This window comes from Salvelinus namaycush, chromosome 5 (assembly GCF_016432855.1).
Source record: "Salvelinus namaycush isolate Seneca chromosome 5, SaNama_1.0, whole genome shotgun sequence".
NCBI lineage: Eukaryota > Metazoa > Chordata > Actinopteri > Salmoniformes > Salmonidae > Salvelinus > Salvelinus namaycush.
Genome location: NC_052311.1, coordinates 52,321,094 through 52,334,404, shown reverse-complemented (window position 1 = coordinate 52,334,404; position 13,311 = coordinate 52,321,094). Strand labels below are relative to the sequence as shown.

At 41.9% G+C, this 13,311-nt stretch overlaps 1 protein-coding gene and 1 pseudogene across 1 annotated transcript; one reads left to right on the top strand and one right to left on the bottom strand.

Annotated features, from left to right (window-relative positions):
* Nucleotides 1–155: 155 nt before the first annotated feature.
* On the bottom strand, nucleotides 156–2,216 carry LOC120048460 (annotated as a pseudogene).
* Nucleotides 2,217–2,696: 480 nt separating this feature from the next.
* On the top strand, nucleotides 2,697–9,617 carry decr1 (2,4-dienoyl CoA reductase 1, mitochondrial). Its single transcript, XM_038994437.1, has 10 exons — nucleotides 2,697–2,800; nucleotides 3,733–3,932; nucleotides 4,037–4,094; nucleotides 4,216–4,302; nucleotides 4,419–4,566; nucleotides 6,018–6,117; nucleotides 7,708–7,780; nucleotides 7,935–8,081; nucleotides 8,344–8,406; nucleotides 8,680–9,617. The coding sequence occupies exons 1-10, from the start codon at nucleotides 2,717–2,719 to the stop codon at nucleotides 8,737–8,739; spliced, it is 1,020 nt and encodes a 339-aa protein (XP_038850365.1). The 5' UTR covers nucleotides 2,697–2,716; the 3' UTR covers nucleotides 8,740–9,617.
* The last annotated feature ends 3,694 nt before the right edge of the window (nucleotides 9,618–13,311 follow it).

The following is a 13,311-nucleotide window of genomic DNA, read 5'->3' as shown; positions in this document are numbered from 1 at the left end:
TAATGCAGTATTGCGCTAATTTTACCATGGGTCAGCGTATGTGCACGTTCCGGGTTTCCAGTTATCGTCTAGCTATTTACAATTAAAACTACTTTCTAGTAGCCTAGTTTAACTATTTTACAATCTAAGACTATAAAAACCAAAATGACACATGGCACTATTTGACACTTTTATACAACTGCAGATGTTGACTTAATCTGTACATTGGGTCTTGGTGAAATTTGCCTCCTGTGTTGACATCACTAAGTACAGGAAAATGCCAAAATAAAGGAAACCCCAAAGTGTCTTAATAGGGCATTGTGCCACCAGAAAAGCTTCAATGCACCGTGGCATCTATTCCAGTGGTGAACTTTATTGGGTGAATGTGACAGTCACATCTCTTCTAGCTTTGTTAGCCAAAATAATTTCTATACATCACCCTAAGCATGATGGGATGTTTTAATTGCTTAACTCATGACCCATACCTATGTGGAAGCACCAGCTTTCAATATACTTTGTTTCCTTCATTTTTCTCACGTGTTTATTTTATTTTGGCAGTTACCTGTGTGTGTGATCCATGTATATTCACATATCGGTCAGTGCCAATATGCACACCGTACACGTTTGATCAGATTTTAGTATTCTTGCCATGCTACGTAGTTGATAGTACAGAACACCGTAGAGAAATAAATACTACATATTCACTTTCTGCTGCTCCTGTGTATCAAAGGTGTTCTAGGATTTTCACAGAAAATAGTGTAATGTATACCCAACTACACTTTCCAACAAGAGCTTTCAGCAAGTTCCTACAGCTGTGTAATGTCTCCTCCACGCCAGTCCTCTTTCACCTTTTCTTTGGCAATTGAGAGCAGCCCAGTAGCAAGCTGCTCCTCCAGTTGTGATCCATCACCCTCATTTTTGATTATCCAATCAAAATCCACTCCTTGGTCGAGCCCACATTCAGACTCTGCATCATCTATTCCTGCAGAGAGAGAGGTTGTGGTGTTCAATTGATTGTCGTTGACGAGGTATTGTATTTCTCCGAAAGTGAAGAACATTATTATACCACTAATGCTATCAGTGTAGGTATTGCACCTGTTGTGAACTCCCAGCCCCTCCCGCCGTGTCTCTTCTGAGGCCTCCACCCGAACACAGCGAGACTGACTAGGATACTCCCTCCAGAACCACTGCAGGTCTGACAGACGCCGCGTGTCACTCACAATCTGGGGCACAATAGAGATTAGAGAAGGTATAATGGTAGAGGACAATACATGATGCTTCAACTGCTCATCAGGCAGGGCCTGGGAAAGTTTTTTGGTCAGGTTCACCAACTCTGAATATGCAGATGGTCAGTTTCTAATAGCAAGTAAGACCTGACTCAAAGACTTGCGCTTGACATAAATCGTATGTGGTGGGACTTGGCTTGTTGTGTGTTTCCCCATAACAGTGGATCAATTGAGAATTTTGTTATCTTACCCAGATAGGCTGCTGGGCTACCTTGATGGACACACGACAGAAGAACCCTGGGTCCTTCTCCCTCTGCTTCTCACCCCACTGGATCATGTCAGCACGGTACTTCTCCTTGTACTCACCTGCTCCCAACAGCTCCTCAAAATCCAATCCATGGTCCTGTAGGCATAGTGGGTAATATAAGGAGTCGGTAGTGGTAGTGTTCCTCCATTCACTCGTAGTGTGTATTGTAGACCAGCTGGGCATGCAGGCTTTTGTTCCTGCTCAGCACTTAATGTCTGATCGATTAACCTCATCAAGGTAAGGTCCTTGATTATCTGAATTAGGTGTTGAATTAGCTGGAACACAAGCCTGCACACCGAGGATCGGCCATAATGATGTAGCACAACTGTACACAAGTACCAACCTGTGCGTATTGCTGTTTAAGAGGACCCGAGAGACGCAAGATACAGCATACATCTGGACCTAGTCTGATACAAATTATACATGAACCACATTGTTAAACTAATAAAACATTTGATAGAGTATTCAATTCAGCGATAATAGCTTTGATAGGTTGGTGAACAGTATGTCAATAGTACCTTTTGTGAATCAAATCCGTCACGTAATCTTTTCCAGATTTGCGTTTCCCACTAAATAAAAGGATGAGTTTGGGTTCTACTGTTGCCATCGAAATAACGTTGCAGCAACCAATTTATGTGTTTTATTTTGATACAGAAGAGCTAGCCTCTTCGTTTACACATTAACCGTACCACATGCATTATGGTTGGTTGAGCTACAGTAATATACACATAACAAGCGCCATGTAATTATAACATTTGCTCATGTGATCGAATTTCTTAGAGAAAAATATATATTTCAATATTTTTACAACATGTATTTATTTATTTTAAGATATAGTCATTCTTATAATTGGTCAACTTTAAAAAGATGGGCAAACGTTGGTTAAAAAACTGTCACGCAAGGTTTACGGTAACAGATCGTCATCATATCATGGACCTTACCATTGACATGCGGAAATAGGGTGATTATATGAAATATAAAATATTTAATGGTTTCTTTAATGACGACAACATCAACTTGAATACGTGAATGAAAAATAAGAGGGATATTGCACTGACCTCGAAAGAAAAAGTGTTAAAAATACGTAAAATGACCCACGACCGTCTGACTAAGATCATGGAACAACCTACCTTCTATTCAATAACCCCCTCCCCTTCTTTAATTTACGGAAATCAGGGCAAAAGTCAAATCAAATTTTGAAAACATGGCGTCCACTTTACTGTGTCGGGTGTCATCAATATTTAAAACTGATTTAACCTTGCCGTTGAAGAGTCTTGTCTACAGACGGGTAAACATTGCCACCGAGATGAATGCAATAACTACCAAATCTTATTAAAAACTCTAATGTGTTGTGTAAGTTAGCTAGCTAACTGCTAGTTTAGCAGCAGGTTGTTGTTAGTTGGCTAGCTAACTGTTAGGTGTGCTTCTATGGGAAAGCTGTGCAACAGCTTAAGCATTATTTCCGATGTTGACAGACATGAGTGCATTCTGCAATATTTCTGGCATAGCTAGCTTTTGTTCCAGTGTTCTGCTACAGATAAATTGCTGAGAAGTGTAGGGACAGTTGACGATATGACCACTTTTGTGATGTTCATGCAAAAGCACATACTAAACCTGTGTAGGCAGCTTGCTGTGTGTTCTCACAGCCAGACATGTAAGCATCTCAACCTTTCACCCAGTCCCCTCTCCACTGGGAATGTGAGCACCCGCGCTGTTGGAGGAGTAGAGTGCAGTGCATAAGTGGTGTTTATCAATATAAATAATTGCTCTTACTAATGCATTTGTTTGACAGGAAAGACAACTAGTTTTTAATTCAATGGCCTCCATGCTACTTGTAGATTTGCAAGTTCAAATATAGCACAAGTTCTTATATAGCGCAAGAGAACAGCAAGCCTGGTTTTTAAAACCCCCAGAAAAAGCAGCACCTCATGGCACAACGCCTCTCCCTGTGTGACCTAACAGTACTTGTGTGTATTTACTGACATGTATGTGTAACTGATAGATACACACATACATGTTGTTGTTTTTTTCCCAAGTCTTTTTTGTTGTCTGTAATGTCTTTTTCTTTATGTGTCGGGCCAAAGTAAGACTAGCTGTCACCATTGGCGTTGGCTAATGGGGATCCTAATAAATCAAAATCTGTGACTCGCAACATCCCTTTTCAGCTGGTTCATTAATATTAGTTTTTTTTGTGTTATCCCATTTACTCTCCTTAAACAGTTGTTCAGCAGTGGGACCAGGGCATTGAGTGAGACTGGACCCCCCCAGGCTAAATTCTTTCCTGCAAATGAGGGATCAATGCTGCTCCCTGGGACTTACAAAGGCAAAGTGGCCTTTATCACAGGAGGAGGAACGGGGTTGGGAAAAGGCATGACCACAACACTGTCAGCACTAGGGGCAGAGTGTGTCATCGCTAGCAGGTAAGTGGAAACTTGGTAGTCAGTCGGGCTATAAATCCCAATACTACTGCTGCTGCCTTGCACTCACAAATTAGAAAGTGACACATTTCTGTTGTAATTTCTAGAAAACTGGATGTTTTGAAAAAGACTGCAGAGGAAATTACAGCTCAGACAGGAAATAAGGTACTACTACTGATCAGTTACCCACATTGAATGCATTCATTATCCAAGAGTTCTAGATACTGATAAATCAGTATGAACTCTGCTTTAAGTTGTGTTTGATACTTCAAGACTCTATCTGCAGGTCCACGCTGTGCAGTGTGATGTTAGAGACCCCAAGTCAATTGAAGCTGCTGTGGACCAACTGGTAGAGGTTGCTGGTCTCCCTGATGTACGTAGGTACAGATCAAGGACGTTTTGTCTGAAAAGTGGTATGCTTCGCTGTTCTAGATAATAATAATACTCCAATTGCTTGGTAAATATCATCCTCCTCTCTCGTTCCTCTAGGTGGTGATCAACAATGCTGCAGGGAACTTCATCTCCCCGTCAGAGAAGCTGTCTGCCAACGCATGGAGGACCATCACAGACATCGTCCTGAATGGCACGGCCTTCGTCACCCTGGAACTGGGCAAAAGGCTGATACTGGCCGAGAAGGGTAAACACCAGAGCAATCTGATGGAGCCCATAAGCAAAGTTCTAGGATCAGCTTTCCCTCTCCATTTATTTGTGTTGTAATGTATTGTGTAGTGCTGCCACCAGGGGGTAGTAAAGATTCACCATTTGCCTACAACTCCTGGACATTTGATCCTTAGTAGTATAACAAGTGAGGATCAACCCAGAACATTGGTGTGGAGGCAGGTGTACCATGTCTCTCTGTTTTCTATTTAAGTGTGTAATATTGACAGTGATTGAGCCTCAATATGAAATGCTTGAGCACTTTTCCATTCAGTTGGTCATAGTCCAGCGTCCCTCCCCTTGTCCACTGCCCTTTTGCCCTAGGCTCCTCTTGGCTTTGCGTGCATGCACCCTCTCATTCCTTCTCGTCCTCTTTTTTTTCTTCTCTCCTTTCTCTGCTGTCTCTGGTCAAAGAGGAAAGGATACGTAAATGGGAGGATAGGTGAAGCCTCTCATGCGATGTTGTGCCATATTTATAATATGTGTGTGTCTGCGTGCGCGTGTGTGTGTGGATAAGCTTTAGTATTCATGTGAATATCCCAGCCCTTCTCTGATTACTGTGGCTTTTCCATCTGCCCTCAACACTGCAATTAGGCAAATCACAATTAAGCAATTACCTTGAAGTACAAAGACATGCCATCACACTAGGGGCACTATTCAATCTGAACTGATGTTTTTCCAAAACAGCCATTCTTCCAACAGTGCAAGAAAGCATATTTGAATTGATACCCAGGTGTCTGTTCTTCTTTCACACTATTAGGATTATTCTATTGCAGGGGTGCGCAATCTTTTTGTCTCGAGGGCCACATTGGGATTTTGAAATTCAACGGAGGGCCGTGCATTTTTTTATTTGATCGATTTGTTCGTCAAAATCAATTTGTGAGCCAAAAATAATAATTTTCCCTTCCCTGTTCTAGCGGCTACATAAATCTAAATGTGCTTTTATCGCAGTACAAGAACGTTGCTTTGTCTTCTCACCTGGCAGCTTGGCTCCAGGCTTTGATGAAATAGTCTCACAAACAAACTATTTATTCTGCTAGCATCTCCTTCCATTACCCCTCTGACTTCTTGATGTTCCATGTATGTGTAGTAGCGTCGTTTGTTTTATCAATCTAGAAGTAACCCTGACTCGGTAAATATATTGCAGTGTAATCTGGCCCACAACAGCGACCATGTTTTATGATCTTTAGTGTGCTGGATATAAAAGCCTATAAAACTGTACAATGACTAACCGCTGCTCTCAGTTCATTGGAGGAACAAGTCAGCCTATGACAGTCTAATGAAGAGATGGATGAATTGGTCTGAACTGGGATCAGTTGTAAATTATAGGGATGTACATGATGACACATATTGCTGGGCATATACTGTGCATATATTACAGTTGGACATATTTTTGTTTCTTTGTGGTATTTATGTACATTGTGTTTGTAGGTGCTGCGTTTCTGGCTATCACCACCATATACGCAGAGACCGGCTCTGGATTTGTGGTTCCCAGCGCGGCTGCCAAGTCAGGAGTGGAAACTCTGTGCACGTAGGTATTTCAAAGAAGGCACTAGAATAAAACCTATCAGGACCTGTTCCCCTGTCCTAAACCATCCCTTCACCCCTATCACTATTGCACCCACCACACGTAGACATCCACACTGGCCTCATTTGAAAAGATTTGGCTCTCTCACTTATCAAACGCCTTATGAACACTAATGCATTTTTAAAGAGAAGCAGTCATTAGCATAACGAAGGTCCAGGAACATTTAATTAACATTAAAGTGTGTCTCTCTCCCAATCCCCCTCCAGTAGGATTTAGACAATAATAAAGACGGATGGGCTGTGTGTGCGTGTGTGTGTACCTTGTTCGTTCACACACGTGTGAATCCAATAGTGTGTGTGAGAACCCAATAAAATCCTGAATGGGACCGACACCTTTCATGTGAAGACAGGGATGCTCTTATCAAATGAAGAATACACCTTCTTAATGAACCTCTGAGGGCTTTTACCGAAAGAAAGATCCCACTCAATATTAGTCCCTGTCAATTCCATTGAAAGAGTTAATGACACTGAAAGGTTTCCCCATAAACCCAGGGGACTGGGAATGATAAATGGGGGACCTATTCGTGTCTCTCACAATCACGTCCCTTTTGTACCTTGATATGTTTGACGTCCTGTGACTGCAGTGTGTGTGTCTTTGTGTAAAACAGTGTGTGTGTGCATTCCAGACTAGCTGGAATGCCATTTAAGGTTACACTTGAATCCAAAATAAAGGAAACACTTGAGTAAATGAGGGATACAGTATATTGAAAGCAGGTTGTTCCACCCAGGTGTGGTTCCTGAGGTAATTAAGCAATTAACATCCCATCATGCTTAGGGGTCATGCATAAAAATGCCTGGTTGTCCAGTGACGTTGAAAGAGGGGTCTCAAAGGAGCATATGGGGTTTAAAGGGGGCGTGTCAGTCACATACATGTGTAGTGGCATACTGGAGAGTTACCTATAGCTGGTCGGCCCATTCATGCAGTCTTTTTTTCCTGTGTGAATGAGCGCTATTATCTGATAATGGATCCCCCCCACCATATGAAATCGCTCACAAAAAAGTGACCCCTCTATTTTGTAAAGGGAGCAGCAGCCAAATTTGCTCATTTATTGCACCCGGCATCTTGGGAGAGCTAGCCTATTTTTAGATCCTATTCTTTCATTACAGTTTTTTGTTCGGAGGGTTTCAAGAAACTAGAGGGAATGAATCAATTCAACAAGCACCACCCTCAGTGCCTCTCACTATAATGTTCCCAGAATGACATGGAATGACTAAAGCACTCCTGGCATCTACATTTTGGCGCCCCAGCTTTTTCTGTATGAATAGTCGAGATGTATTTTGTTTTTAGGTGCAGCTAGTTACCCTCCAATCATATTAGACTTAGACTGAAGGCCCCATTATGAGTGACTACCTATGAGAATATTTAGGATGTAGTGCCTCACTCCTATGCCCAAGTCTAAACAGATTCCCTGAGCCTACACTAGGCCATCTTTATTACTACATGCAGTAGTGGTAGTTCTTTGTCTTTTTCTTCCTTTTTTTTCGTGTGTGTATATTGTATGTATATGTAAACAAATTACTGTTTGTTTCTCAGGTCTCTGGCTGCGGAGTGGGGGAGGTACGGCTTGAGGTTTAATGTCATCCAGCCAGGACCAATCAGAACCAAGGTAACAGACACAACTCTGGAGTGAAACTTTACAAATATACTGTGTTGATATTTTTTTTAAATATAAAAATGTCTTAAGTCTTTCCCTTTCTGGTCTTATCTTGGCTTGTAAATGTGTAATTAGCTATGTTTTGTGACCTCTTCTCTTTGTGTAGGGGGCCTTCAGTCGTCTCGATCCCACGGGCATGTTTGAGAAGGCCATGATCGGTAGGATACCCGTGGGCAGGCTGGGCACACCCGGAGAGATTGCCAACCTGGCAGCCTACCTGTGCAGTGACTATGCCAGCTGGGTGTCTGGAGCGGTAAGAGAATATGTGTCTGTCTTGATAAGCTAAGCAGGCAGTGGAGACCAATCACTATGTTAGCTGAATGCCTACCTTGCAGAATGGGTATCCGGAAATTGTAGATTGCAGTAAGTCCTTCACTGTAAATGACATTCAAAGTGCACTAGGATTAGGCGATGCAGGTATAGGGATGGACTATGGCTAAGGGAAAAATGATGACTCAACATCCACATATACCGTGTTCTTCTCTTTAGTTGTGCCCATTCTCTTCTGTTTGCAGATCATTCGAATGGACGGTGGAGAGTATGTCTCCATGGCAGGAGAATTCAATGATCTGAGGAGGGTATGTGCTGGGACTAACTTTGCAAACCCTGTTCCACTGTCAAGACTGGATCTTTAACACTAAAAAATCATATGAACATAGAATGATAATTTGATAGCATTGCTACCTTTTGCATAATCTCTGTTCTGTTATGCGACTAGCTATTGATTCCGTAACAAGATTGCAAGTGAGCTGTTGCTGGTTGCGGAAATCGGCCACATTTTATGACAGATGTTAGTTTATGGATATGTGGGTCAGGTTGTGCTAGTTTTAACTGTGTTTTGTGTGCGTCAGGTCACTAAGGAGCAGTGGGCTATGATGGAGACCATGATCAGGGGCACCAAGGGATCCTAAGAAGTCAAGATGGGGACATGATACTTCCGGAGCAGCAGGTAGTCTAGTGATTAGAGCGTTGGACTAATAACTGAAAGGTTGCAAGATTGAATCCCCGAGCTGACAAGGTAAAAATCTGTCGTTCTACACCTGAACAAGGCAGTTAACCCACTGTTCCTAGGCCGTCATTGAAAATAAGAATTTGTTCTTAGCTGACTTGCCTAGTTAATTAAAGATAATAAAAAAAAAATGTTTTACTAACTCTCTACCACTGTTAATGCTCCAGGGAAACACAGACACACAGATACTGTACACACAGACAATCTTTCCCTCTGTTTCTGACCTAGAACAGAGATTATACCATGTCAGAGAATATGGCTACAGGATCGACACACACACAGCCTTCTCTACAAACACATTCTCACACACTCACTTAACCTCAAGCCTTATGTCTCAATGCCTAATGGACAAATCGACAGGATGGGGACAGTAGGGCAGCATTTGAAGAGAAAATGGCTTCATCAGGAGGCCAACTATTTAGAGCAGGTTTGAGAGAGAGAACTTCATAATCTTTTTGTTCTCACTCTGTCTGAGATTCTACTGGCTACAGCACTTCCTGGATGAAACTGACTTCTCGTTGGTTGAAAAACCTGTCCGTTCCTACAATTGACTTGGTATTTTGCCAGTAACATTTATCATTTGTTTTTACAATGATGCCTTGAAAAGAATGAATTCTGTTCTTTAAAAAAAACATGTTTCAATGGACTATCTAAGTTGACGTCCAGTAATGCTATTCATTGCTGTTAAATTATTGTCTTGTGCTCTGTGTGTACAATATGTGAGCTTTACATGGATTTGTCTGTATGGAGTATGTTGAATAAAAGACAGTAGACATTTTATATCTCTCTGACGCATTCTTTTAAAATTCTCAGCCACCTAATGTTACATAGAGCGTTAGATGGATTGACTCTATTCATTTCCTCCCAAGCTGCTCTATCATTATTTTAGTTACTCTGACAAATCAATAGTCTAAACGCTGACATAATCTTACATGGATCTAATACGCTGCTAAGCTGTTAGAAATAAATAACCTGAATGAGCTGTTCTTGGTCAGAAGTGCAATTTGTAGCAAGTTGAAAAGCTTGTCGAATGCATAATCATTGATGAACCGTTTCAATTCTTCGTAAATGTGTTTTAATATTCTTTGAAGTAATCACTGATGTGCCAAGGCTTCATTGGTGAATGGAAAAAGATGGAAACATCCTTCACGCATCCAATCACATACCGATTGGTTACTTCAAGGAAGGACGTGATGTATTTTGACAATGTTGGAATTGGGCCTAAGCCTTTTAATGGTGCACCATACGTGACGCTAAATGAAAATGTCGCCAAACGTGAAGTAGCCCATGTCTCATTGTTAGGCATAGCTATCTTACTGTGATGTGTAGGCATTGTGCCAGTGAGCTTCTCTACAGAGGCACAGAGAACCCCACTCCCTCCCATCTCTATTTGTATTGTGCAAGTCACACTACTGTTATCTTTCATACTCTCCATTTCCTCCCTTTTCTACTTCCCCCTTACCTCACTTTACCTCCTTTAACTCTTTCCCTTTCATCCCTCTTCCCCCTGTCTGTCTGAACCCCCTCCCCCACTCATCCTTACATTTTCTATTTTATTTTCCTCCCTTCCTGTATTCATTAGAGCAGTGGAGCCACAAAGCCTTCTCTTACAGTTGGATTGTCGGGTCACATTTTCCCTGTTCCGCCACCAGACCTTGTCCTCCCCCATTGAACAGAGGGCGCTGGACAGTGTCTGATGCCATAGGACAAGCACAACGGAGGAAACGTCCTTTCAATCCAACACAAAGCACCAGTTCACTGATCCTCCTGCTAAAGCTGTGTGTATGTGTCTCACAGGGTTGGAGTATATCCAGGATAAACACTATTACTCTGATTGTGGTGTCAGCAACACTTAGCTGAGAAAATGAAATGTGGTGGAGTTTTATTTACCTATCCTATGAGGTTTGTGGAAATGTCCAATTGAAAAAAATGACAATTTCATCTGGTTATTCCTTTGTCATCTTTAATTGTGTTGAACCAGTGTCCAATCTGTTTGCAGATTCTCCTTTGGCCATACTTTTAAGGTCAGGGGTATGCCTGTTCTGTGTCGAGGGAAACAGACATCAACGTATAGAGTGGAAGAGTACCTTGCTTTTATTAATTACAATTAGCTTTCCCATAATGCAGCCTGTTCCCCTCTTCCTACTTCATACCCCTACCCTTTCACGTCCCAGAGTTCCATTAGGCACATACAGAAACACACAGACACACACTTCACACCTGCTACATTTAAACTTTTATTTAACTAGGCAAGTACATACTGCAGCTAACCTCAGATAAGCCATCGCTATACCTTTACCAACTCTGACGGAGATGCCAGCAGCTGCCCAATTAGGAGATAAAATCATCCTGCTGTCTAAACTCACTGCATAGTGCATGGGGGACAGAGGACCGAGCAATGCCTCCACTCAGTGCAGGGATTTATAAGGTTAATGCTTCCCTCTGTCTGTCATAAAGCAGCATGTAACTTCAAGTGCCCCTATGCCTACAGAAAGCTCCTGGCCTGGGCACCAGACTGTTTCTGCATTCAGCAACACTGCATTGTTGCAACGACAAGTTGGCCAAAGCAGAAACAGATTGGCACACAGGTTAAGGAAGTTCCATCTGAAGTGTCCTCACCTCCCCCTGTAAGCACATCCCTCCAGTGCTGTTCAACCTCCGCTGGCTCCCCATATGCTCATGCATTTACTTTAAAATCCTGGTTCACACCTACCAAACTATCCACAACTGTGGCGCCAAGTACCTGTCTGACCTCATTCTACCCTCCTACCCCACACACACCCTTCGAACCTCCAGGTCTGTACTTGTTCAGCAGCCCCACTGCAGACAAACATTTATGGGTGACAGGGTCTTTCAGTTTTACAGCCCCTCGACTGTGGAACTTCCAGTCAATGTCAGGGCTGTAGAGTCTCTGGTCTTGTTTAAGGCACAGATAACTATGCTGTTCAGAATAGCTTTCAAATACCTATGTTAACTTTGTTCTCCTGTCCACCAGATCTGACGACACCTGTATATACAGTGGGGCAAAAAAGTATTTAGTCAGCCACCAATTGTGCAAGTTCTCCCACTTAAAAAGATGAGAGAGGCCTGTAATTTTCATCATAGGTACACTTCAACTATGACAGACAAAATGAGAAAAAAAATCCAGAAAATCACATTGTAGGATTTTTAATGAATTTATTTGCAAATTATGATGGAAAATAAGTATTTGGTCAATAACAAAAGTTTATCTCAATACTTTGTTATATACCCTTTGTTGGCAATGACAGAGCTGTCATGACATTTCTCCAAACAGACTCTCCACTCACTCAAAAACTAAATGAGGAAACAAGTCAAGATCGGATGATGGAAACACCCGTCCCGGTAGAGATATGATTCTGAAAGTAACGCAGGCGTTGTTTGACAAAGTAACTGTAATAATATTACCCAATTTGAACAAGTAACGTGTTACTTTACTCCATTACTCATTAAAAGTAATCCGATTATGTAACGTGTTACTTTTGAAACGCGTAACCCTCAACACTGCTGCTAAGGCATCAGGTTGTAGAGTCAGGAGCTCAAGAGACCACTGGGAAACAGCCTTGTTGACACAACTTATTATATATTACAAATGAAATAGGTAAAGGCTAAATGAAGGAAATCTGCTGTAGACATACAGTGAGGCAAACAAGTATTTAGTCAGCCACCAATTGTGCAAGTTTGATGAGAGAGGCCTGTAATTTTCATCATAGGTACACTTCAACTATGACAGACAAAATGAGAAAAGAAAATCCAGAAAATCACATTGTAGGATTTTTTATGAATTTATTTGCAAATTATGGTGGAAAATAAGTATTTGGTCACCTACAAACAAGCAAGATTTCTGGCTCTCACAGACCTGTAACTTCTTCTTTAAGAGGCTCCTCTGTCCTCCACTCGTTACCTGTATTAATGGCACCTGTTTGAACTTGTTATCAGTATAAAAGACACCTGTCCACAACCTCAAACAGTCACACTCCAAACTCCACTATGGCCAAGACCAAAGAGATGTCAAAGGACACCAGAAACAAAATTGTAGACCTGCACCAGCCTGGGAAAACTGAATCTGCAATAGGTAAGCAGCTTGGTTTGAAGAAATCAACTGTGGGAGCAATTATTAGGAAATGGAAGACATACAAGACCACTGATAATCTCCCTCGATCTGGGGCTCCACGCAAGATCTCACCCCGTGGGGTCAAAATGATCACAAGAACGGTGAGCAAAAATCCCAGAACCACACGGGGGGACCTAGTGAATGACCTGCAGAGAGCTGGGACCAAAGTAACAAAGCCTACCATCAGTAACACACTACGGACAGTGGAGGACAGAGGAGCCTCTTAAAGAAGAAGTTACAGGTCTGTGAGAGCCAGAAATCTTGCTTGTTTGTAGGTGACCAAATACTTATTTTCCACCATAATTTGCAAATAAATTCATTAAAAATCCTACAATGTGATTT